Raw genomic sequence first — 27,957 nt, forward strand, 5'->3', positions numbered from 1 at the left:
TTATTGTACATTGTGTATGGATTTCACTTTAGACACATACAGGAGTTACACAGCTGTAAGGATTTGTGGCAAAATGTAACAAGCAAAATAAGTGTTAACTGTTTGTGTATGATTACACTAACAGACATGGAGCTACACAACGTATATAAAATGAACATTTTTAAAGTGCAAGTCCTTTTAAAATCTTCTGAAATCTGTGATGACCTGAGGACTGACCACCCTTCACTCTTCATGCTGCAAAAGAAAGAAAGAAAATAATTCTGTTAAGACTACATTAGTTGATTTCTAAATTGTTGTACATACTAAGATTATCTGTCAAAACAATTTATAACATGCTGCTTTGTGTGGTCAGGTTAAAATTGGTTAAAATGAGGTTTTTTTCAGGTCATTAAATGAATGTTGTAAGTGTTCCTGTATGTTATTGCAGATTGTTACCGGCAGCACAAGGGTAGCTGTATTCTGTCTCAGCCTGGTCACCTGAGAGGAAAAAGAAGTAGAAGAGACATTAAAACAAACAAAAACAGTCAAACCCTCTTCATGTGTCCAAAACTCCAGCACATTTACAACTTGTAGTTCTCCAAATTATATTTCTTATAACTGTTCAGTTTGTTTGTAAGTGGGTTTTAGAGTTAATGTGATTTACTTGGCTGGTAGTAGTCATAGATCTTGACCACGGCTGGCTTCAGGTTCTGCACTTGGACCTCCTGTACGAGCTCTAAGCTGTGGTTGATGGGTATGTCCTTTGGTAACTCTAAGTACACCAGAACATGATCTTCCTTTTCTTCGACACGATCCACCAGCGGGGCACGTTTGAGCTGTGAGGACATGATATTCAGCTGAGTTACCACGACATCGACATCTGACACAAATATTACAGGTTTAAACTACAGTAATAAGTTACCCATTTCAAAGACTCTGGATCTGGGACAAATCCAGAGAGCATTTTGATGTCCAGGATCACCATGTTTGAACTGGTCTCCTTCCCACTATAACTGTAATGGAACCATAAAAAATGTGATGTTACACAGTGAGATATTACTCTGTTCTTCATAGTTGTACTGGCTGATGCATAGAGAGTTTTTAATGTGAGGCACTGGCAGTACTACAAAATAACTACAAAGTTGTAAACATTTCCAACATGTCCATCCACCAACAGTTACTTAGGAGATTATTTGTTTGAAATTGCATAATTCTTCTATCATTGTTGTGCTGTTGATGTACTTACAGTGATTTTAGCTTCAGAGTGAGTTTAGGTGTGGTGGATTTGCTGGTGCAGTTAGCCTCTGGTTTTACCTCCACACTGAGTGTAGTTACATCAGCAGGAGTTGGGATGTTATAATGAAGAGAAATCTGTCAAACAGGTACACAAGGAAGATTTAACATTCATAAAAAGTTAACAAGAATCTTATGAATGTCCTTTCCCCCTTGAGAAGTACCATCTGGTTTTCACAGGCTAATGATTGTAGTTTTAGGTTTCCAGATTGAAAAAAAGATTTCGAGTGATGCTGCCTCTTTTCTTGGGTGGAGGAATAAACATTTAAAATGAATACATTTCCTTAATTTATAAAATCATTTCTGTATCTCCCCATCTTTTTGACAAAATAATTTCATGATAGTTAAATAAGGGATAGATTTCATTCCTTTTTCGGAACAATAAGGGATGAAATTTATCTATCTACCAACAGATCTCCAGCATTCACTGACCTGCATTGACGCACATGCAGTTCCCTTCACCTCCAGGCTGTACTTTCCTGTCATGTCCTGCAGCATCTTCTCCTGGTAGAGCAGTTTGTTGTTCTGGTTCACATCAAATGTCAGCTGGCCACTGGGAGACTGGACTGTCACTGTGCTTGAACCCTCTGGATTGAACACCAGAGTGGAGTAGAGAGCCAGAGCCTGAAGAGCCACCACTGTGTCCTACAACACACACACACACACACACACACACACACACACACACACACACACACACACACAACCAAGTCTTCACCTTAAAATTAATGATTTACGTTAGGGGGACTTGCTTTTTGTCCCCACATCATGACTGTGTAAACAGATTTATGTCCCCAAAACATGAGGAATACCTGGACCACACACACACACACACACACACACACACACACACACACACACACACAGAGAGAGAGAGAGAGAGAGAGAGAAAAGCATAGAAATGTACAAATGTACTTAATAAACTTATATTGTTGAGAGACATGTAGCAGACTTTTCATATTCATCTTTTCTTATAATCTCATTCATGCAACCATATTGCAACTTTATATTTAACAATAAAGGCAGACATGATTTTTACTTTTCGTAACCTCACAATTATCAGGTTCTATCTGCATTCTGAGTGGTTTTTGAGATATTGAGGTTCAAAGTTTTGACATCCTAGTTAGCAAAACTGACATAAAGTACAAACACCCTTAATGTGCTCTAAATATATATTATCAAAATCTTTTTAATCACATTTTAAAGTGTTGTTTTTATAACCAGCTGATTTCTGATAGAACCTTCTAACTCTGAGAATTCAGAAAAGAAGATGATTTTGTTGGAAAAAGTAAACAGATTTGTCATATTTTGTTTTAATACACAGAATCAATGGATGAACTACTGAAGCGAGTTATGTTTTATGATATTTGGGCACAGACAACGATTTAGCTGCATGTTTTAAAGTTAGACATAATTACATTTGGTTTTCACTGACAGATTTGAACTGATAAATTTAAGACATAAAGAACATTTAAAAATGTTTCTTTGTTAATTTCCTTTCTCTGCTTTGATGTTTTTTTGCTGCTGTCTCTGTCTGTTGCTCTTCATCTCAGAGCTTTTCTGCTCCCAAATTTACTTATTTACACATTTATTTATTTATTTGTTTGTTTGTTTGTTGTACTTCAACAACAATCTAGGGTCTCTGTCAGTGTCTGAGCTCTGAATGTTTCTCTGTCATTACTGATTCTCCTGCAGGACTCAAGTTATAACATTAAACACACACAAACACAGTTAGCAGCAGGTAGTGTTAGCATCAGCAAACAGCAGCCTGAATGTATCTTATATTCTTACATATTCAAATTTCTCTTTCATATTTGTTAAGTACTCAGAGTAACTTAGTCACTAAAGGGGAGTTTTTCCTTGCTGCTGTCGCCAAGTGCTGCTCATGGGAGACTCATGCAGTCTAGACCTGCTCTATGTTAAAAGTGCCCTGAGATAACCTTTGTTAACTAATTATTGCTAACAACTCTGCTAACTGTGTAATTAAACTTAGAAAGATAGCTGACTAGCATGGTACAGTAGATAGAAGTCAACATCAGCTTCTCACTGAGCTCAAACAAGATACAAAACTTTAGGTTATTTACATAACCCCGGTTCTCTGAGTAATATAAGTGAGATGTCTCACTATGGGATGCACACCTCGCTGCAGACCCCAGAGGCATTAATCTCATTACGCCAATCCTGATTGGCTGGTGAACGTGTTCGTCCGCACCAGGTAGTGCCACCTACCTTAAATAGCTGCTGCAAACGACACAGTCTCATTCAAGATAAGAACCTCTTCTCACTCGCCCAAGCAAGAGGGGTTGTCTGGTGAGACATATCACTCAGAGAACTGGGGTTATGTAAATAACCTAAAGTTCTCTTTCATAATATTCGTTTCGATGTCTCACTATGGGATGTGGTAGCTCCCGTATTGCCAGACAAGCTTATCTAGCATCCACCAACCCACAGAGAGAGCCGCTCTGTTCCAGCTAGGACTCCAGGACCACGCGTGCTACACACGGGGCAGAGACGTCCAGCATATAGAAACGGACAAAAGTGAGAGGTGAAGACCAGCTCGCCGCAGCACAACTATCCTGAACAGAAACTCCCCTGAATAAGGCCCAGGATGCGGCCAAGCCACAAATAGAGCGCACTCGCAGACCCGCTGGCGGCTGCAGACCCTGACTCATATAAGCCAAAGCAATCGCCTCCACCAGAGAGGCATTGCTTAGTAACAGGATTTCCCTTATCAGGATTAGCCCAGGAGACAAACAGAGTGACCCCTACCCCATGGAAAGCTGCAGCTTTTCGCGGGGGAGGGACAGTGGGTGTTGCCACCGCACTGTTTATTTTGTTCATTGTTTCTGTTTTGGCTTTGTTTATGTGCTGCGCCCTCGGCCTTTGGCCTGGATGCGTCAGCGGACACTTTTTAGTTTCTTTAGGAAAATATGTGTGTGTGTGCGTGCTTTGAGACATGAGAGAGGGGCAACAGCTGAACCCTCTGCACTGTAGTCTCCTTTCCTCACTGCCCGCTCTGGCACTGTTCGCGGCAACTGGTAGTCGGGGGTGTGGGGGGCCCCTGAAAGCACACATGAAAGCCCAACAGGTGGAGTTGGAGAACGGGGAACGTCCAGCTGCATCACCGGTGGAGAGAGGTACTGTCAAGCCGCTCTCTTCTTCTTCCTGGCCTGCAGGCTGGCAGCTTGAGCGGGTCGTGCCGGCAGAGCTGCAGCCGGAGCTGGAGCTTTTCTGGGCCAGCTGGTCCTAGCCTCCTGTCTGGGTGACAGAGACGGGGCTGGCTGAGGTTTCGGCTGTTTAGGGATTTTAAACTGCGGAACCTGGGAAGCAGCCTGAGCGAAGGTTTTTCGCTACACAGGTGGAGAGGGAACTGGGGAGGCAAAGCTGGAGAGCTTCGACCTCCTTCTTCTTGGCTTCACATCGCCGCTGCATAGAAGCTAGCGCAGAGCCGAAGATACCCTCTGGGACAATGGGCATGTCCAGGATATCGTCCTTCTCTCTGTCCGACAGGTTGGTGAGGTTTAGCCACCGCGCTCGTTCCTGTAGGACCATTGTTCCCATCGCTCTTCCCGTGGCCTGGACCGCGCAGCGCTGGATACGGAGACACAGGTCGGTAAGAACCGGTATCTCCTCCCACGTAGCTGGGTCCTGTGTCCGTGCAAAATCCTCGCATATCTCTGCCTGGTATGCCGTGAGCATGGAGAGGACATTGAGCGCTCTGGCCGAAAGTGCTGCCGCTTTGTAAGCCTTCTCAGTCAGGGCTGACTGAAACCGGTCAGACTTAGATGGCAGTGCAGGGCTCCTAGAGGACATCGTTGACAGCCGGGGGTGAAGGTGGGTGGCAATGAGAGGCTCCATCGGAGGCATACCGAGCAGACCCCAGCTCTCCATCGCTTCACAGTCGAGGGACGAGGCACCGGGTATTGGGCTCCTGCTGGTGTGAGGGCGGTCCTTCCATGAACGCGCAACCTCATCCAGCAGCTCCGGGAAGACGGGGAGAAGTTGCTTTGTCGCACTCTTAGCCAAGGGCAACTTCTTCCTCTCGTAGCGGGATCTGGTGGTCTCCGCTATGACAGCAGGCCAGGGGATGGCCAGTCGGTCTGCAGCACATTTGCACACGTCGAGCAAGTCTGAGCTGGGGAGAGGAGAAGCTGGTGTGCTACTCTCATCTCCATCCCGAAAGGCGGTGGAGGTCCCGGGCTGCGCAGCCCAGGCTGGAGTGATGAAAATGTTGTCGTCCTCTTCATCCTGTGATATGCAGATATCTGCAGCGGCGTCTTCATCTTCTCCATAGTCCATAGTCCGGCTACAGACGCTAAGTAAGATCCGTCTGTTGACAGTTAAGCTAGCTAGCTCCTGATGTAAGATATGCTCCGAGTGAGAAGAGGTGTTTGAATGAGACTGTGTCGTCCGCAGCAACTATTTAAGGTAGGTGGCACTACCTGGTGCAGATGAACACATTCACCAGCCAATCAGGATTGGCGTAATGAGATTAATGCTTCTGAGGTCTGCAGTGAGGCATGCATCCCATTGTGAGACATCGAAACGAATATTATGAAAGAGAACTGACTTTAACTCGGTGATTGTATCAGTGTCTTACTGAATTATTTTGATAAAATTAATCAATTTGGAAAAACTTAAGACTGAGCAGCATTTCATGATGTTTTCAGCTCATTCAACCACAGTCCATGGATGTATTATAAGAGCTGGATACTGAACTAAAAATGGCGCCTATTCACTCCAACAGGAATTGCTCGCCTGGCGCATACACCAGAAAAAGTTTCTAGCTTCCAGGTTTGCTTCCGTGTTGTGCTGCCCGCTGAATATGTGCAGTAGTGTTTCCCCTGCTTGGCCCATAGACTTTTTAAATCGCTTTTCTCGGCTTGAGGAAAGTTTTACAAATATAAAACCTACATGAATCAAAAGTTCACAATAGAAAGAGTCATAATTGATGTTGTTTGCAGTTCGAAGTGTCCTGTCAACAGTTTTACAGACGTCTGTTTTACAGTGGTGGTCTATGGGGAAAATGCTTTTTAGGCTGCAGGGGGATTTTTCGCTGCAATACTGTGAGTGGCCACTGGGCAAAATCAGCTGCAAGGCTGAGTGGCAGCGCCCTATCCAGCTCTTATTATTCATCCATGCCACAGTCACAGAGAAGTGAGGTTACATGGTGAAGAGGTGGAACCTGATTGGTCCTCCTGTCTACATTCTGAGCTCTGATTGGTGCTTCGCAGATGAAACCTTGTAGTCTAGTTAGAGATTGATTTTTGAGAGAGAACGTTTTATTTTCTCAAATTTTAGGGCCAATAATGCAGAAAACAAAATTAAACCTACACAAACTGTTAATAACATGTCAAAGAATACTTTCAAATGAATAACTCATTTTTGACAAAAATGTCAGATAGAACCATATAATTCTGAGGGCACGATTTATCAATTTAAAGTCTCTCGAAGATGTTGATCAATTGATAGTAATGGCTGCCTAAAGGTAGGAAAGTTATGATTTAAAACTGGAAAGTAATGCTCAGTATATGTGATTTGAAATTAATATACTATGATACTGCTTTTGTCCTTGGTGTGATACAATCACTGAAATCAAATTATAATCATAATTTCTAAGGTCAGTTTTGCATGGAAAATTCTCTGCCTCTGAAACGGAGGCATAAACATGGGATGGGATTTACAAGAACCACAAGGGAAGTTGTAGTGAGAAAAATAAACATGCATTAAACATAGGTTTGAATATAACAAACTGCTTATTAGAAACAAAAAAATAGGCTTTTAATAACAAACACAGTATCTGACTACTGTAATGCAGAAAACAATAGAAGGGGAAGTTTTGGTTTGTGTTGATCAAATTCAAATTTGAACTCTACCATCAATAAACTATATCATCACTATAGGCTGCAACTACAAATCTTTCTTTTGTTGAGACATTTGAGTGAGTGTTGGGCTGCATTTATGTCAGGATCCATATCAATACAACATCCACCACAACCTGCACAGGTCTAATCTGATGAACCTTTTGCTCCATCCTTCTCTCTCTCTGTCTCCACCAGTTGTGGTGCCTTGTGTATATTTTGTGCATTTTTAATTTGTCTTATTATGTCACTTCATCTGCTTTTCATTTCCCATTAACGTGTTTATTGCCTCCTAATGTATTAATAATTACATATATGCTAAAGATCATAATATCATCATTTATGAGTAATACCTAACAGTTTTCTCAGGTGGAGTTGCCAAGCAACTATTTTGTAATCAAAATCAGTCAAACTGCTAATTTGCATAATGAGGTGCCATCTTAGTAAATCAGATGATGAAAACACAGATTGTGGCCACAAGCTCTATGAAAACAGTAGCTCACATTTACACAATTCCATTTTCTTATAAATCTATCCCTGTACTGTATGTTTGACTCAAAGCTCCACAATCAGCTGTTTTGAATGTACCTGTGTAGAGGAGAAGCCTCCATAAGAGTTCTGCTGGTCTGTCAGCCATCTGATGATGCGGCTGGTGTAGCCCAGGTCTTCAGCAGTAGGGGAGGCGATGAGTTTTGCCAGTATGACATACGAGCTGATCTCCACAGACAGAGAGGCTGACGTTTCTGTTGCTGTCTGAGACCAGCGAAGCCGGCCCCCTAAGGACAGCCATTCACAACATATAACCTTTATTTAATCAGGTAGTTTCATTGAGATCAGGATCTCTTTTGCGAGAAGGATCCAAATAAAGCAGGAGAAATAAAACAGAGAAGACACACATCACACAATCGGTCAGATATACTGTATCTGTACATCCATCAAATGGGCTGAGACTTTCAAGTTTTAATGTCCATGAAAATGAAATGGTAGTCTTCCAAAATCAGTATTTACTCATGGGGTTTCAAAAGTTAGCCTGACCTGGTACTGATAAGCTGTAGTTTTAAATTTGAGAAGAGATGTAATATGCTGAGGGATCTTTAGTGGGAGACATGTAGAAACAAAAATGGTAGTGTGTAGTTCTCTGGTTCCTAGTGAGGACCAACCCACTTCCTGACTTTCTGATGACAGTGATCTCCTCCAATGAAACACAGGGCACAGTGGTAAACTGCATCAAGTTGTTTTAAGGTGGAATGAGCAGCATGAGAGTACTATGTGTCCATAGTCAAGCATAGTTTTCCTGTCGAATTCCTCCTCTAGAGCTACATTTCTAAGTATCTACAGGCCACCTAAATACTGCGCTACCTTTTTTGATGATTTTGCTGAACTGCTGTCTATTATCTGTATTGACTTTGACTGTGTAGTTATTGTTGGTGATTTTAACATCCATGTTGACAACCCCCAGGACAGAGGGACTAAAAAACTGTGTTATATTCTCGATAACTATGCACTGACTCAGCATGTGACAGAGCCCACACACAACAAGGTGCACACTCTGGATTTAATCATCTCTAAGGGTCTGAACATTTCTAAGGTTGTGGTGACTGATGTTGCTCTTTCTGATCATTCCTGTGTTTTCTTTGAGAGTGCTATCTCCATGCACACAAATGTTCAAACAGAGGTAATCACAAAACGGTATATCACTGAAAACAAAAGTGAAATATTTATTTAGGCTTTCTATTCCACACCAGCTGTCTCTTGGGTCTCAGTCAATGAGCGTGTAAATAATTTCAGCTCTAAAATTACAAATGTTATTGATGCCATTGCACTCACTAAGGTGAAGGTTGTCTCTGGTAAGAAAAGTTCTCTATGGAGAAATGCCACGCTGGTCAGAATGGAAAAAAGAGTGTTGAAAAGCTGAATGCAGGCGAAAAACAAATCTATAAAGAGAGACATCACATTTATAATTTGGAACTGAGAAATGCAAGGTGGTCCTTCTTCTCTGACATCATTGCCAAAAACAATAATAATGCACGTGCCTTATTTGCTACTGTCGACAGGCTAACAAACCCTCCTGTATCAGTTGCCCCTGAACATCTATCCACCAAGGCTTGCAATGAATTTGCCTCCTTCTTCACTGACAAAATTCAGAAAATTAGACAAGCAGTCAGTGCCTCCATATCAGGAGCAGGATATGTGTTGTCCCTGTGTCCACTTAAAATCAATTTGAGTAGTATGACACAATTCCATCCGATCAATCACAAAAACCTGGAGGACATTATACAACATCTGAAATCCTCCTCTTGCTGCCTTGATATTCTGCCCACAGGCTTTTTCAAAATTGTTTCCTACAGACTGTCAACACATCTCTTCTCTCAGGTGTCTTCCCACACACCCTGAAAACTGCCGTCATCAAGCCACTCTTGAAAAAGAACAATCTAGACACTTCATTAATGAGCAACTATAGGCCCATATCAAACCTCCTGTTTTTAAGTAAAATCATTTAAAAAAAGCTGAACAACTTTGTAGCACTAAACAACCATTTTGATGTCTTCCAGTTAGGATTTCAACCTCACCACAGCATTGACACTGCTCTTGTTAAGGTTGTCAATGACATACACTTAAACACTGACAGAATTACAGTGGCAGAATTACAGTATTAGTATTACTGGATCTCAGTACGGTTGACCGCAACATATTACTAGACAGATTGGAAAACTGGGTGGGACTTTCTGGCACAGTACTGAACTGGTTTGAATCCAACTTAAAGGACAGGGACTACTTTTTGTCCATAGGTAATCACACATCTGAGCGGACAAAAATGACATGCGGAGTTCCCCAAGGCTCCATTCTGGGTCCTCTTCAGTTCAACATCTACATGCTCCCACTAGCTCAGATCATGGAAAACAACAAAATATGTTACCACAGTTATGCAGATGACACACACATTTTCATAACCATATCACCAGGGGACGATGGTCCAATACAAGCATTGAGTAAGTGCATTGGACAAATCAACGTTTGGATGTGCCAGAATTTTCTTCAGTTAAAGAAAAACCAAACTGAAGTAATTGTTTTTGGAGCCAAGGAAGAACAATTAAAAGTCAGCACTCAGCTTCAATCGATAATGTTAAAAACTACAAACCAAGCCAGAAATCTTGGTGTAGCCATGGACTCAGACCTGAATTTCAACAGCCACATTAAGACAATTACAAACCTACTATCATCTGAAGAATAAGAAGGAATAAAAACAAGAATTAAAGGACTTATGTCTCAGCAGGATTTGGAAAAAACTTGTCCATGCATTTATCTTCAGCAGACTTTATTACTGTAACGCTGTCTTCACAGGTCTCACTAAAAAAATCGATCCGACAGGTGCAGCTGATTCAGAACACTGCTACTCGAATCCTCACTAAGACCAAAAAAGTAGATCATATAACTCCAGTTCTCAGATCTTTACACTGGCTTCCTGTCTGTCAAAGAATTGATTTTAAAATACTGCTGTTGGTTTATAAAGCACTGAATAGTTTAGGGCCAAATTACATTTCTGATCTGCTGCTGCATTATGAACCATCTAGACCTCTCAGGTCGTCTGGGACAGGTCTGCTTTTTGGCCCCAGAGTAGAAACTAAACATGGAGAAGCAGTGTTCAGTTTTTATGCTCCACATATCTGGAATAAGCTCCCAGAAAACTGCAGGTCTGCTGCAACTCTCAGTTCTTTTATATCACAGCTGAAGACTTTTCTGTTTACCACTGCCTTTTATTAAACCAAATTTGAGGGTTAATATTTTACACTGCACTGTAACTTTTATTCTCCTGTTTTATGTCTTATTCTATTTTAGCTTCTTTATATTTCCAAATTTAACACTTTTTAAAATTGTATTTAAATAGCTTTTTACTTGTGTTGCTTTTATATTCTGTCTTGATGCCTTTTATGCTCTATGAAAAGCACTCTGAATTGACTTGTTGATGAAATATGCTATACAAATAAACTTGCCTTGTCCTCAAGAACAAAACATGCTTGGTCAGATCATTACAGGCACAAGTTGAGCTACATTCACAGTAATGAAGCCAGAGTGATTTCATTTAGGAGGATGACTCACCGTCTTTTGATGCAACCGTGTCTAAGTGCTGCAGAAGTTGAGCACGGGTCTCCATGTCTCCAGCCAGGGTGAAGACGTATGCCAGCAGAGCTGTAGTGTAGGTGTTGCTGAGGTCACTGGTGGACTCCTTAAGGCAAGACAAGCTCTTCTTCACCACAGGATCCTGAAACAGATAAAAATCACATTGTAGTATATCTTCTTATGACTCAACTGATTTTGATTGAGCTAAACACAACTTGTTCATTTTATGTTTTTCCATGGACCAAAGACAATTCATTGGATGCCTTTGACTGCCATGTTAACAAATTCTTTTATTCAAAGAAACGTAAATGAATTAAGGCATCAAATAAGTTTCCGCTCAGTGAGTTTCAATGGGGACTTATTATTGTTGTTGAGACAATTCTGACTTCAAGGAGGAAGTGCATAAATCAAAGTTACAGCAGCACAGCAGTGACAAATTATTTAACAGCACAGCTAAACTGGATGACAAAGACTGATACAGAGGTAGCAAAACCACCACCAACACAGACCAACATTAAGCTCCAGCACAATGACATCCCCAAGTGAAGCCAACAATGCTAACCAACCGAACAGAGTGAGTTTCAGTGTGAAAGGTTTTTTTAAATCTGTTTTGGATAGTGAATATACTACTCTCCGTTTTTTTTCTGTGCTGTGTGTGCTGTGGTTGCTACTGTTTAGCTGCTAACCATAGCCAGTTAGCAGAGCTAATTGTTTCATCAAGCTCTTCCCAGTTGCAGAAGAAACATATTCATCGTTAGGTTATTAAGTGTTATAGGGCAGGTAATATTGTGTGTTAGTAGGATTAATTTTTGCTCTGAATATAAAACATTAGCACTAACAGGAGCAATAAATAAAATGGGGAGTTACATCAAGCGTCCAAGGTTTCTGCTGTGAAAGTCAAATAATAATTTTATGTAAACAATGAGCTGATAATAATATAAAAATCAATAATACTTATTAAATTCTTTCTTTTTGCAGTAAGCAAACAGCAGGTATCTCATATGTGTTAATGTTACTCAACAAAGAAAATGCTAACATTTCTGTGAGGGATGCTTTTGTGCTTTTAACCCAGTGCTGCATGGATGGTTTTGGACACACAAAGACAATTTCTCACTTCATGTAGCACTAACTTCATGTAGTCTGGGTCTGCGTTATCACGGCTATTAAAAACACTTTCCTAGATGACTGCCAATAAAAATGGATGTCGTCTTCTAATGGACTGATCTATGGTTGAGACTACTGAGCAGTGCTGAAGTAATGTCTGGAAGCATTTTGGATTGTGGATAAAGGTGAGGCTGTTTTCTGCCTGCAGTAATATTACCAAGAACATTTTTGAAAGATATCGCTGCTAGCAAAAAATTAAATTAAAAACCTGCACACTGGGAAGACATGATGAAAGTGAGATTATGGAAAATTTACTTGAAATGAAACTTGAGTTTGCAGTGAAAACAACTTGAGATATTTGTGAAGATTGTGCTCACATCTTTGGCAATGTCCATCTCCAAGAAGGCAGCAGTGATGTAAGCACTGAGAGTCACTTCATCAGACACACCACCCTGTTAAGAGGAAGTATTATAAATAATATCATCTTTGTACATCTAATATTCAGGCTGGCATTAGTTACTAATGACCTGATCCCCTTTAACAGTACCTTCATTCTGTTATTAAAGAGTTTTCCTGACTTTTCAAAACAGCCATTTTGACGTTGTTTACTCTCCAGCCAAGTCTTAGACTCTTCAATCTTTGCTGGGTCAATGTAGATGAAAGACTTTGCTTTGACAAAGGATCTCAGCACAAAAGCAGTCAACCTGAGGATATAAAAACAAGGTTAGACATTGACTGAGACAGCAGAACAAGAGGAAGCACTTGAACTGTGTATTGTCTCATGATAGTCACCACAATACACTAACTAATACACTAATGCCTGCAGAAAGATGAAAGCCATCAGCTGCCAATGATCACATCATCTACATATACTCTAAGTACAGCATGTGATTCAGTAATGTTCTCACCAAGTGTTCCCCGTTCCTGCTCCAAATGTGCTGTAAGCGCCATCGTCATGTTTGTAGTTCAGCTGTCTCTGGTAGCCTGTGCAACAATAAAAGTATGCTTATTAAAGCTATAAGGATACACACACTTTCAGATTTAATAGCAAGTTCAATATTAAGGTTATCATCTGGGGTGAATTTGTTCATGATGGCTCCATAAGTTTGACAGCATGTGATATGTTCAGCCTCACTTTGCCCAAAATGTATTTACCTATTTGTTAAAGACATATTTTCTCAGACAATTTCGCACCACGAGCCATGAAGTTCCACATGAACACATGATTTACTGCCAAATTTAGAGCAGTTTTGGTTATTTCACACAAGAGAAGTCTCTCTGTGCTTGTTTTGCCTGTGCTCTTCTCACTGGCTTGAACTGAGCGTGGTTCAGTTGGAAAACGGTGACGTCACATTTTCACGTGCACTAATCACAAAGGAGCAATATTTGAAACAAAATGCAATGACGGTTGCAAGGTTTACTGCTTATGCTGTCAGGCCATTGTCAATCAAATCTGATCATTCTGAGTTTTTGAGTTTTAAACTATAAATACTAATAATGTTTCTCAGTCTAATTTTGTTCAAATTGTTCAACTTCCAGTAAAAGCACAAGTATTTGACATTAAAATTGATGCATATCCCTAATATATAAACTGTATATCAATTGAATGTCAGTTATTTTTGTACTCAGTTGTCCCAAATCACGCTACATGTATTCTCTGACTATATACAGTAGTTATGAGCATCTACAATTTTTCTCACTACACCATCTTCAACTCTTTCAGTCCCTTTCAGTCATTTTCACAATCTCAGTTTTGTAGATTTTATATTGGACTTTAAGGTAAGAGCCCACATTTTTCTTCTTTTTATGTGTGTGTGTGTTTCTTTTCTTTAGGGACTGTTATAATGACAAATCTGAGAAAAAGAAAAGTAAAGCTTATTATCAGAAATCCTCTCAGGGCCTCCAGACCAATCAGAGTCAACAAGTAGGCGTGTTGGAAACTAATTATTTTCATTAAGTTGTAAGTAAACTGATAAATCTAATGAGGTCACTTGTTATCTACCTTTTTCATGCTGTTTGTAACTAAAAACACCAAAATATATTTTTTAATATTCTTAGCTCACTTTTTGAACATGTAATTTTGTCATTTGAAAGATAACCTCTCTGCCAAGCCAAGAAATAACCAGCAAAGTGAATATTATCACAACTTGATGAAAAATGTTAGTCAGGTTTGAGGGTGTTGCTCAGAGACTCACCACTGGTCAGGAAGCCTGTAGCCTTTTTCATGATGGCTGGGGTCAGCTGCTGGGTGTTTTTCAGGTACTGGAGGATGTAGATGTTGGGAGCCAGGAGAGCCATGTTCTGCTCTCCACATCCATACGGCATCTGCAGCAGTCCATCCAGGTTCTTCAGGGCCCGGCCGAGGATGTCACCTGCACAAAAACACTGACTCACTAAGCCTGAACATGTAACTAACCTCACCTTTAATTTCTAAATGTATCTCATAAACACTAGTAATCTAAGTATATTTTCTTTTGGTTTTACAGCACTGAAAATGTTTGTAAGAGTTGTGAAGTTGTAAAGATGTATTTTCATTATTTGAAAAATATTATATATATGGTTAAAAAAAATTGAACGAAATTAATCACAGAAAAAGATGAGCTAAAGCCTTCTTTTGCTTAGAAACAGCAAGTCAGATGTTTTGCACATAAATCACGTGGGGTTTTTTTTTTCAAGCAAAATTTGTGCTTATTTTTCTTGGAAGCATGTTAACAAGCTTCAAAAAGAGCAGATACAGCAGGCAGTGCACAAAAGGAGTTTCTGTATTCTTTCCCATGACTGTGTTGCATTTGTTGTGTTCCTTGTACAAGTATAATCCTGCAATCACTAGTACTCATGCACATTTTTGACTATAAATCTGCTTTATGTGTTACATGGAACTGCAATGGTTGAAGTATAAAACCAAAACATAATATGACACTTCAGCTCTAATGTACTTTTTTGTTATTGATGCCTTTCTTTATGATGCTTGTTAAACTTAAGGATTTGTTTAGTTAAAGCAACACTCAATAAAACAAATAGTTGTTTACCCAGGACTGATATTGAGGCACGGGCAGATCCATCAATCATGTTCTCAGGGAGGTGTATATCTATTTCCTCTGTCAAAGCCTCCCCTGTGTACAGACAGAAAACAGTCAGCTTAGAGACAGAAAGCAGAGGTCACAACTAAAACAAGGTTATTTAGATTTAAGGTGAAGTCAGTGGATCATCAATTGCAGTGACTAAAATAACTAAATACATTTAATCAAGTAATATACTTAGGTACATTTTAAAATACTTGTACTTTTACTTGAGTATTATACCTCCACTACATTTCAGAGGGAAATATTGTACTTTCTACTCCACTACATTTATTTGACAGCTTTAGTTACTTTTTAGATGAAGATCTGACACAATGGATAATATAACAAGCTTTTAAAATACAACACATTAAAGATGAAACCAGTGGTTTCCAACTTTTTTGGCTTTTGACATCTTACAAAAAGCAGTGTGTAGTCGGGGTCACATTTCACATGTCTATGAGTTGTTAACAGCTCCACCAAATAGTGATTTTTCCCTCTAAACTTCTCACATGGTTTCATTTCAATAAATGTTCAAATGATCCAATATTTCACCAAAAATCAAAGATGTATTTCATCTTATATAATAAGTATATATAATATATCAGTTAGAAGGACCAGTCCTCTACATTTATTTTAACTACATTTTGCTGCTAAAACTTATGTACTTTTACTTAAGTAGGATGTTTCATGCAGGACTTTTACTTGTAATGGAGTATTTTTACATTGCTGTATTGGTATATTTACTTAAGTAAATGGTCTGAATTCTTTTTCCACCACTGATGGGAAATAAGATAGATGAATGCCACAAAACTGAAGGTTCTTTGGGTGTAATGAGTTTATGATAAAATGTAATAAAATGTATTTAAGTAATGACATTTAAAAGAAGACACTTGTGCTAAACTTGAAACAATTGCCATAAATATACTGTAATTACTACCTTTTTGCAAGTAATGAATGTCTCAGTTACATGTTTGACATGTAATCTAGGGCACCCTTTCTAACTTTTACAAAACGTTTGATGCCTGGCCTCACCCATACTGACCTTTAGGGCAGAGCAGCCAGTTGTAGGTCTTTGTCTTCTCAGTTCCCTCAGCCTGAGAGGAAATGAGATAGGAAATAATGTGAGTTCCAGTGTTACTTTTATCTTAGATTAAATACAAAATGAAATGGTTTTCTTTGTCATCTTAGTTTTAGGGTACCAACCTTTACAATGAGAGATCGTGTAACCACGTCGATGCGACCTCTGTCTGGCACAGTCACGATCTCATTGTCACATGAAACCTCAGATGTCACAGCTTCAGCTTTCACAGTCACATTCACAACCCCTAAAAAAACATCATATACCCGTGTATAAAACTTGATTGATAATTTTCTCAGATGCTGGAAGTTCTAAAAGTGTCAAAACACTTGTGAGTTGTGCTGGTAAAAGAGGGACAGCCAGGACAGCTTCAGGGCATCCTGAAGACCTTGATGGATAAAAGCTTGATGCTCACCTAAGGCTGAGGGGGCCATGGTCCACCTGAGGGTCTTACGTTCATTGCCACACAGGCAGGATGTGTACTGGTTACCAGAGAGAGGAGTGAGGGTGAAATCTAAGGAGGGGGCTGGAGTCACAGTGACCTGTTTAAGAGAGACAAACATTAATTATAAAACTGGAGTTTAGCATATGGCATTTGCTTACTGCAGCCTGTATGTAGCCAACCAAACCTGATTAAAAACAGTCCCACTGCTAGGAATAAAACATATGACACAGCATAATACATGTGCTTTGTGTGTCAAAATAACAGTACACTACTTAAATAAGTGTGATTATTAATAACATATCTTTGGACACAAAAAACCTGTAGTTGGTTTGCTCCAGTCTGCATCAGTGGACGAGTTGGTAAACTTTTTCCTTTGGTTTAGTTTCTTACCAGATGTGAGAATGTTTACTCCACTCTGCTCCACTCTCATTATGAGCATGTTAGCATGCTGACAGTAGCATTTAGCACAAAAGAGCACTGTTCAAATGTACAGCCTCACAGAGCAGCTAGCATGGTCTTGTTAATGAAAGAACAAGATCAACGCACAAAGAATATTATAGTGGCAGACTATGTCATGTCAGGTAACACTAATAAATCTGTAAAAATATGACTTACCATGATGCAGCTAGACAGGTAGTTGAAGGTGGTTGCCTTCAGTTCAAAGTGCTCCCCCCGGATGATGGAGTAGGGCAGACTGAGCTCGAGGAAGAAGGGCTGGAAGACCTTGAACTCTTTACGAGGAGCCAAGCCAAAACCATGAGGGGAAAGACAGAAAGCCTCCGTCTCCCAGGTGGTGATAGTGTCTGGGACAGTGACGGAAACATCCTTCGTTCCAGACTCTCTGGATCAACAGATCAGAGGTCAAAATGAAAAAGTCTCCAAGAAGCATCAGTTAAGTATTTTCATACCATTAATGTGTGCAGGAAGTCAGCCAGTTAAAAACATCTTTCTATGGGCCCAGTGGGCAACTTGTAATGAATGGGGTGCCATCTTGCAACACAGTATCCAATTCTCTTAATACATCCACAGTTTATTATCCTCAGACTCCAATTTTTTCCATTTCATGACTATCAAAACCCCTTGTGACAGAAACTCACCCAACTTCCACCAGGTCCCATATCCAAGTCTCAGGGAAGAAAGTGCGAACTGTCTCTATTGGCGGAGGAGGAGGAGAATAGGATCCTACTTCTGGAGCTGCCATTCCCACTGTTTCAATAACCATTCTGTTTCTGGCACTGCCAGGAACACTGCCCATCCCGTAACCGATATCTGAAAAGAAACTAGAAAATATTTAGGGCTGTCCCCGACTCAGGATTTTCACAGTCAAGTTAGAGTCAGCATGGCAAGTGGGGGGTGTAGTCTCATCTACAGTATATATTTATCTTACATATATTTCGTTCTGATAAGCCTACATACTAAACAGCATTATATTATTAATTTGTTTCTTTCTTCAACACAACCTCCTATGAGAAATATTATGTCTCCACCCAGTGTGTAACCACAGTTACAGTCAAATCAAGCGCACTTGCAGAGCAGCCGCCCCACACTAAACTGATACAAATCATGTTTTACCTTAATGCTGTTGTTCATCATCTGAAAAAATCAGATTTCTACACAGTCAGAGAAATAAAAAGTGTAAGTCCTGGTGTTAGTTCAGTTATAAAATCCAAGCCCCGCATGGAGCATCTCTCCTGACGGCTAATGACAGGGCTGTCAGGAGGAGAATCGATCATACTGGACAGTAAAGGAGATGGCAGAGATGCTGGTATGTGTACGTTTAAACAGGAGTTTATCCGACTTGCATTTAACACTGGAGCCCAGAGCTCAGAGCAGGAAACAGAGTTGCTCTGCATCACACTGTTTCCATCTTCTCGCTTAGTTTCCATCACAGTTATGTGTTTAGGTCATTTAGAGACACAATTCTGAAAAAGTTTACAGCCCATCATGCTGCATTACACACACAAAAAAAAGCCAGAGATTTGACTGACAAAATGCAAGTTGACTCGGGGGTTTATTGACTGATGCATCAGAAGTGAAGAGCAGCAGTGACACAGTGAACTGTTTTACTGTACAGCAAAAAAAAACAAACAAAACAAAAACAAAACAACTCACCATATCGGGGATAGTGGTAATGTCTTCCTTTAAACTTGAGGCATGAAGGCACTCGGAGGATCAAATTTGTTGCCATCTTCAGCCCTACATTCTAGATAATCCAACAAAACACAGATGTCACTGAAAAGTTCATCACGTGCAACAAGAGAAATTTTGTCGTGTCTAAAAATTACCTGAAAAACTGTATGAGCATCATCTCTCTCGTCATGTCGGGGGTATGGCAGAACATATCTTCTGGGTCTCACATGCAAGCATTCTATTGAATCTAAAACTTCATATGGAATATAGGATACTTTTGTGATGGGCAACAAGCCAAATATCTGAAAAGAAAGACGGTTCAAAGCTATAAACTGCAACATATTTGTTATTTTACAGAGCTGACGATTAGGGAACTCCTGGTAACTGAGGCCCACTCTTTTATCTTGAAGCCTGACTGTAAAGTATATCAGTCAAAATAGTGCCTTCACCTTATTTCTGAATATCAAAGTGCTGTACAAGTGGGTAAAAACACAAAACCAGCAATGAATCATACTGAAAAGCTGTATCACATACAGTACTAGACAAAAGTTTGGACACACTTAGGGAAACAAAGAAAAGGGAGAAAATGAAAGAAAGAAACACTAACTAATACCAGCAGTTACCTTGTCTGCATCAAGAATCTTCCCTGGCTCCTTGATGAGGACGCTCTGATCGACAGCACTCACAGCACACAGAGAATCTGGCTGGGCTGTCAGCTGCATGGTGTTCTCCTCTCCTGGGACAGCTGAGGATGGAGAAAACTCCAGCAACACCTGAGACACACACAAAACACACATCACACCATCTGGACTTTAGAGGTATGATCTGAGGACCTGTGATCCCTTCAATGTGACACAAATGTGTATTTTACTCCAACTCCTTTACATTTTTAACAAATGCCAAAAGACCAGATTAATCCTTACACAGGAGGCATTTTTGGTCAAGTCACTGGTCTTTTCATTGAACTGACATCCTCCTATTGGCCAACTGATATTTATCCCCTTTCTTCTTGCAGGAAGAGTCAGTAATTGCACTTCTGAAATTGTTTTAGTAGCAGTAACCCAACGTTCTCTTGCCCTCCATTACTTCAGATGAGTGACAACTTTTCAATGAAGGCTACATATTATTATCACCAGTGATTCAGCAGGTGTATGATTCCTTTATGACTCCACAGCCACGTCTGACAGACAGTCATCTACATTCGTCTTCCTCTCTCACTGACCTTGTGACCGAAGCATTTCTCAGTGGAGAAGTCAGCACTGTGGGCGATCACATTCTCACTGGGAAGGACAGCGTAAGCCACAACCTGGACATCTGGTGCCATTTCTGGAGACACTTTCAACTTAAAGGACACCTCACCCTCAGATACTGAAAAAGCAAACCAACTTATATGAACTGTCTTACAACTTACATTCACATGCTTCCCCAAACTTGTGATTAAAGTCGCCCACCTGATTTATCTTGCACTTCCACCTGTTTAAAGCCTTGCATGACAATAGCTCCTCTGGATAGGACCTGGGGAATTTGCGAGAAAGTGACACAAAGAATGAATAATGTACCTTAACTTTAAACACTCATTCCCTTTAACAACAGATTACAACAGTGTCTGCTGTTGTAATTTGTCATGTTATGAAGTTCTTAGTGGGATATGTGTGCAATGTTTGTGTCAAAAAGTTTGTCGTACAGCTAAAGTAATGAGTTCATATGATGAAAGTTACAAAAACTAAACTAAACACAGCTCTAGAATCAGAAATAGAAATAGCACAACACAACACAAAAAAGTGCACAGAACATGTAAAAAGTAACCAAATACTAAAAGCAGTATGTTATAAATCAGTGTTTATCTATGTTTTAGGCTCTAGTATGTGGTTGAAATTTTAACATGTTGAGCAGCCTGCAATAGGAAAGTAATGTGTTGAGGAACAGTGTTGAGTGTAGATCACCAGTGTTTTGGAAGTGCTCTCAAAACATCACTGTAGTTACAGTATGAGCATCAAACAGAGGAAAATAGACTTGAAGCTGCTATACTGGCTGTGAGCGGGACACTTTGTAATGTAAAGATTTATTAACATAATAAAATAAATTGTCATGAAAAGAAAAGTCTTTCTACTTGTTTTTAAGAATGTGCTCTGCTATACTCATCACTATTTTGTCCATACTGGGATCCTGTAGGACTCACTGTTTCCCCACAGCTGACTGGTGAGGAGGTGGTCCTTTCAAATGTTTTGATCCATAACCCTTCAGAAACGTGCTCCTTGCAACTGAAGTCATTATGAAGATTTCTTTATGAAAGTTACCCCAAAGTTAACTTTGTTAACCTACAAATCCAGCTTTGTGGATTTGACTTCACTGATGTAATAATAGTTCATTTAGAATTTAAAAAATAAAACTGAATCTACAAACTCTTTTAAACAGCTTGGTACGACTAAACAGCTGTTCTGACACTTCTTAGGCTTGTGGACGTTTCTCAAAATCAGTGTCCATGTTTCTGGAGGAGACAGCTGGGGACAAGCCGAGAAATAGCTCACCCACCACTCACCAGATACATCACATCTGCAGAGCCCTGGGCCTCTCCAACTACAGTGTATTTGATGAACATGTCCTCTTCTTTGTCACAGGGAAGTGATTTATCCTTCGTCTTCACCTCCAGGAAACTGACTGACTTTGTATCACGAGAATACTGTTTGGCCTCAGACAACGTGTGTTCTCCAACCTCATAGTGTTTAGATCTATAGGCATGGTACTCCAGTGTTGGTTTGTTGCTGACCTACAGAATAGAAAAGAAACACTATAAATGAGCTCATGGTGGTTAAGGTTGTTGCAAGCTTTAGAAAATGCTCTAACTGTCCTGTGAATTGGTTTATTTTTAAACTAGTATCATTTTCCTATTGTTTACTCACTAATCAATGCTTTGTGTCCCTCTCTATTCTTTTATATTTTCCTATTAAGTGTTTTTCTTTGCCCGCTTTTTAATACTACTATATTTAAAGGCCAAGGCTGTGATTCAGATGTAAACGAAGACAGTTAACAAACGATATATAAAAAGCTTACATCATTCAAGCACAAAATGAATCAGTTGGGTTGGTGGTAAAATCACAGCCAATCCAAAGGTTTTGGTATAAAAATAGTTCAAAACTGTTCCAATATGGCCGCCAGCTACTATCAGACCTTGGTCAGATGCAGCATATTTAGAAGCCGTTGTAGGTTCGAGCTGTTGGGTTGCAGAGCGTTTTGATGTGACTGACAGGTTGTTAATGCAACCTCTTACTTACACTGAGGTGGATGTCTCCATGGAGGGTAGCTGTGCTTAATGAGAAGGTAGCGATACCATTGCTGTCAGTTGTGAGATTCTGTAGCAAATGTGATGACCACCTTGCTCCCTTAAACAGGTACAGCGGCTTGTCAGCAATGGGTGTATCATTGTAGTATACTGCTTTAACCTGTCAGAATAAATGTCATTATTGAGAATACTCATTGCTTCAGTTACACTGTGTGTAGAATCACATGGAAGAAGTGAAGATAACATTTTGCACTTACTTTTCCTTCCACATTTGATCCTTGGTTATAAATCTTAGGTGTGTCAATAAATGACAGCTTTCCAACAATAAATGAAACAGGTATTCTTTTCTCTTGTTTGGGTGAAATACCTGCACGAGATGCCTCCATGTTACAACATGTATACCATATTGTATAAATACATGATATTGATAGTTAAAAAAATATACGGATTCCCTTTTAAAATATAAATATTATAAAATCTAATAAGACTTACCAGTTCCCTCCTCTTCCACTTCAGCTATGAGGATGAGTCGATCATGCAGCACCTTTTGGTCAAGTTTTGTGAAAGTGGACATCTTGATGGTAAAAGTGGCACAGCCTTTCTTGTCCATCTAGAAATGAAAACGAAATAAGATCAAATAAAATGTACAAAAAAATAAGAAGTTGAAGGACTGCTCAAACTGTGTCCATTTCATACCCTATACTCCATTCATCATACATTGACTTGTAAATGTCATTCAAACTTTAAACTTCACACACTTTGGAATTTCCTACATTCTTTTTCATACCATTTTCACTATTCAAAGTTCAAGTGTTAATTTTTAAAAAACATTATATTCAGACATATACAGTCTAAGGGCAGGGATAGCTGCATGAATAGCAAAGGTGCCTCAATGATAGTCGGCTTAATATAGTTCTTGGCTCATCAGGGAATGGCTCTGATGAGTGAACGGGTCCAAATTCAACTAATTGGGTCTAACTGGGTCGGGTCTCCTTTTACTGCCGCAGGTCTCGGTGTCTTTATGTCAATATGTCCAATACTCGAGTGGACCTGAACAGACCTGAGTGTACGTGGTATCAGCTCTGATCATGTGGTACGTCACAATCACCACAGGAGAAAACAGTGTGTTTTGAGTAGAGAGGAGAATGTAAACAGTCAAGTGAAGAACAAGTTAAAGGAGAAGGAGAACAGGAAGGGAAAAAACAACCAGCACGTCAGCTGTTTGCTCCTGTTTTATGCAAATAGTCGACAGAGATGAGAAAAAAAGTTCTGATAAGGGAACTGAAGCCAAACGCGTTTTAGGAAAATCAGTTGTCTACAAGATTTATGCTGTGAAATGAATTTTGGATTTCTGGAATTTGATTCACATATATAAAATGTATTATTAATTTATATTAAATAAAATAAAGTTAAAATAATAATAAGAAATATATCGCTTCTGTGTTCTCTCTGTTTGATATTTCAGCAGAGAGATTAGACTGTCACTGTAACAACTGTACCTGCTTTGTCTCTTTGTGGCATGGAGCAGCAATCTCTCTCTCTGCATGATCAGGGTCGTCTACAGGGGTTCCATAAAAATAGTGATTAAGAGGTCTGCAAATCTCAACTTTAGCGCTGCCTGGCACCGGCTGTCCATATGTGTACCTAATTAGATGGAAATAAAAAAACAAACATCAAGGTGTTGTTCAAAAAGAGTCATTCACTCACCAAACTGGGCCTATTTTAGATATTTAAAGGACTTTTACTTACTTTGCACATATTTCAGCTGTGATGTCTTCCTGCTCAATACTTACTTCATCAGATGTAATTACTTTTACATCAAATTTAGGTAAAACTGGGGACAAAAGACAGTCGTTAGCATTCTTGCTACACTTCAAATAGATGGAAATGAAAAGTAAAAGAAATGAACCATTACTCACCATATTTCTCCACCTTGAAGCTGTGGTATATTTTGTCTTCACCAGTCGTCACAATAACTTGGTAGGATCCTTCACGGGCCTCAGAGTTCAAAGAGTAAGAAAGCTGCAGTATTTTACCATTGGAGGTTTCATTCAGCCACTGTCCAATCCGGTTTCTGTTAGCATCCTGTTAAATTAAATGAATGGGAAGAACATGTATTTAAGATGAAACTGGGCCATTCATTTACTGCTGTAAAATTGTACTTGTTGACATCATGTTTACTCAATGTGCTTTTAAGAAAGCTTGCATCCTACATTTTGACAACATATTATCTGAAATTATTCTCAAATAGATCCTGACAAATGTATTGTCAGGCTAAAAATACCAGTCCAGTGGCAGATGTATTGGTATCAGTATATACTGTATGTTGGCAGACAAACAGAATTTGGCCCTTATCCTTAGAATGTAGTTTAATGCAGTTAAGAAAGAGAGAGAGAGAGAGAAATATTAACTTAAGTCCCATGGACCCCTATTTTCCTATCATTTTGTGTCTAAGTGACTAATGGGGATTGAGTGAGCTGACATCCACTAAACGGGCCGCAATGTAATCTACACTACAGGTGCTTGTTCTCGCTGCTGACAGGCTCATATTGTTATTATTAGTGTCTGACAACATTAAGGAAAGGACCATACAGAGAAATAACACATTTTTCTTTACCTTATATTTGATGCGGTCTCTTTGTTATTGTATCTAATCAAGTCTCGCTTAAGGAGAAGTCTCACACTGAAATCTTATGAGGGTTCACATGTTGTTGAAATCAGCTAAAAATATCAAAGTTTCCCTTTAAGGAGTCGAAATTGGGTAATGTGAAAAAAAGAAAAAAATCAACCAACTCCCTCTACTGATGAAGAATGTTAGAGGCTGTTGAAAGCTCCAGAAAAAGTTCAATGTATCTTGTTCAATGTATCAATGTATCTATCTTGTCTCATTTTGTGTTATACCCTTGTCACTACTCTTTGAAAGCCAAATTTGAGGGGTCATTACCAAATGTGTGGATGTTAAAACATCTCCTCTTGTTTCAAGGTAGGTGTATATCAGTCAATCTTAAAGTAACTTTCAGTCTAAGATCCCCCAGTATACAGTATGTTGAGGTGTAGATATTGTCATTATAGCCTTACCTCGATTTCGATGACATTGTACTGCAAAAAAGAAAGAGAGAGGTTTGTTAAAGGAGTTGGTTTATTGTTCTCATCACACAGTGTCCTCTGAGTCCAGGTTAAAGTGATGAACTGCGAGTCATTTTTCTTTATTTAAGAAATCAGTGATGATACGTAGTCAAGGCTCCGATGTTTTTCAATCATTGTACAGGTATTTACTGCGTGAGTTCAACACAGTCAATATAGACTAGAGCTCTTATGTTTATGAATTAAAAATATGAAACAGGTTTAATAGACATTCAAATAAAACAGGCTTTTCCTCAGATTATCAGTCATTCTGATTAATAGTTTTCTTGAAAAAACAAACAAACACAATTCTATTTAATTTTAGTATAGTTCCAGTTATTTCCAATACAAACAGATTTCTTTGCTGCAAACTGTTGAAAATGAGAAAGTCATGATAGGGGTTGACGGATTTATCACAGCGTCAGCAAAAATCTTTCAACTCAGCACAAGCAGGTTTACTTAAAGGGGCCCTGGTTGTACTATTGACCCTCGTTCAGGAGCAGATTGATCAGAAACATAGTCCTGGTTAAATAGCACACCCATGTCGATCATTTCATTACGTAACCTCTGTTCAGTACAACTAGCTGGTGTGTATATTCCAGGTCACTGGGGCACTAATTGAAACTTGTGCTGTTGTCACATAGTGTCACTAATACTGTGATTTATAAATTAAATCTGAAAGAAAGGAGAGACAATTCACTCACCAGACGACTGGCAGGTCTGAGCCTGGTATCAAGTGAAATGACTCTGAAATGGACTGCAAAAGAGATGACATACAGCAGTGTTAAACATCTTCTGTCCACTCAGACATAATCATTATTAAGTTAGATACTGTAAAGTAATCAGTGGTAGCTATCACATCACAGTCTTAAACATTACCATGTGACACTGCTTACTCACTTTGAGAGGGTGTGTCCATACTTTTGACCGGTACTGTATGTTCTTTTTTCACATGTTAGTGTGACTTTTTTTATGCAAACGCTACTTGTCTCTGGGTATTTATGCTTTTAACCTGTGCTGCCCATTGATGGTTTGAGATACAGACACAAGTAATTTCCCACTAGTTGTAAGTATTAACTCTGAACTAGTGTTATACTGCTAGTAGTTGGTGTTTAGCACCTGAATTCCACGTGTCATGTTAGCTAGCCAGAGCTGACAGATATCTATCAACATGTCATATGATTAAAAAGTTTGAGAAATGCATACAAATTTACATCTGAACAGTCATTTCTTTATTGTTTTGCTTTTAAAATTTTGAAAAAGTCCATATACAAGTTATACACGCACATCTTCAATGGTTTGTGAAGGGGAAACCCGTATAGTACTATATTGTGTTCAACATCATAGATGATCAGCTCAGAGTTACCTGTTTGTCCAGGAAGGTAGATTGGTTTATCTGTTTGGACGAATGTCATTGGTTGATAGACCCTGATCATGACTTTCCTGACTTCTCTTGAGTAAAATGTGTCACCTCGTACCTCCACCTCCAGTATCTGCATCTCTTCCTTCTGCACTTCAGGAGCCTTTAACAGAAATATATTTTATAGACAGTAGCCAAAAAACAAAACAAAACTCATATTGTAAAACCAGAATTCACAAAGAATAATATTCTTGTAATATTTCACTTGATGTGTTCAGCTGACCTGTTAAAAAACCCAAAATCACAAATGCGAAATCATACGTATTTGTCAGTTTACACTGCTGTGATTTTTTCTTTAATGTGAATATGTTATATTGTGTGTTTCAAATGTGTGTGTGTGTGTGTGTGTGTGTGTTGCAGTATGTGTTATGAAATTCCATTGAGGTTCTTCCAGTTAAGGAATGTTGTGGAAATTAGCAAATGCATCAAAGCCTATCTTGAGAGCTGACCTTAAAAGAAGTGCAGTTAAGAAGCTCTGTGCTGGATGTCTCCTTGAGGAGGGTTGTATTCTTCTCTGAGGACATCAGAGTAACAGTCATGACCAGAGTCTCGTTGGGCTGCAGGAGACTCACACAGAATTTTGTCTCAGCTCCAGCCTCGAGAACCGCAGGAATGGCAACCATATAACTCCTACAGCCACAGAAACATACACATACAGTAGATACCTCACTGGACCTGATACGGAAGAAATTCCCTATCTACATATGGACTAGTTATTACACAAAAGATGACATGCAGTTGTTGGTTTATAGATAGTACTGGTAAACTTACGGTCTTGCTTCTGTCAAATCGACACACATCCAGCTCAAGAAGACACACAGTGTCCATGTCCACAACTGAATTCCAGGACGACCCATGACTGACTGTGATAATCCTCAAACTCAGCATCTCTTAAATAGCCTCTGATACAGAAACCCACCCCCGCTTCACACAAACACAAAATGACAGATCATTTCCAGGTATCCCATAAGTTAATCATTTGTAGACATATTGTTGAATGTAGTATGTAAGGCTGACTGCAATTAAAAGCAAACAGCTGGCTGACACTTTTCAGTTTTCAAAA

General features: G+C 39.4%; 1 protein-coding gene across 1 annotated transcript; it reads right to left on the reverse strand.

The window, feature by feature from the left end:
• Positions 1-27,829, reverse strand: LOC122984586 (alpha-2-macroglobulin-like). Its single transcript, XM_044355141.1, has 35 exons — positions 27,666-27,829; positions 27,344-27,524; positions 26,841-26,997; positions 26,179-26,231; positions 25,430-25,450; positions 24,271-24,436; positions 24,101-24,185; positions 23,851-23,995; positions 22,844-22,961; positions 22,609-22,718; positions 22,344-22,511; positions 21,611-21,838; positions 20,523-20,586; positions 20,294-20,439; positions 19,695-19,844; positions 19,227-19,373; positions 19,054-19,144; positions 18,039-18,210; positions 17,557-17,782; positions 16,912-17,038; positions 16,622-16,743; positions 16,461-16,512; positions 15,386-15,469; positions 14,552-14,728; positions 13,265-13,340; positions 12,904-13,060; positions 12,734-12,808; positions 11,232-11,394; positions 7,722-7,909; positions 1,705-1,917; positions 1,226-1,350; positions 902-992; positions 644-815; positions 436-477; positions 1-234 (listed from the first exon to the last, which is right to left on the reverse strand). The coding sequence occupies exons 1-35, from the start codon at positions 27,749-27,751 to the stop codon at positions 230-232; spliced, it is 4,383 nt and encodes a 1,460-aa protein (XP_044211076.1). The 5' UTR covers positions 27,752-27,829; the 3' UTR covers positions 1-229.
• Between the last annotated feature and the right edge of the window lie 128 nt (positions 27,830-27,957).

Source organism: Thunnus albacares, chromosome 6, assembly GCF_914725855.1.
Source record: "Thunnus albacares chromosome 6, fThuAlb1.1, whole genome shotgun sequence".
Classification (NCBI taxonomy): domain Eukaryota; kingdom Metazoa; phylum Chordata; class Actinopteri; order Scombriformes; family Scombridae; genus Thunnus; species Thunnus albacares.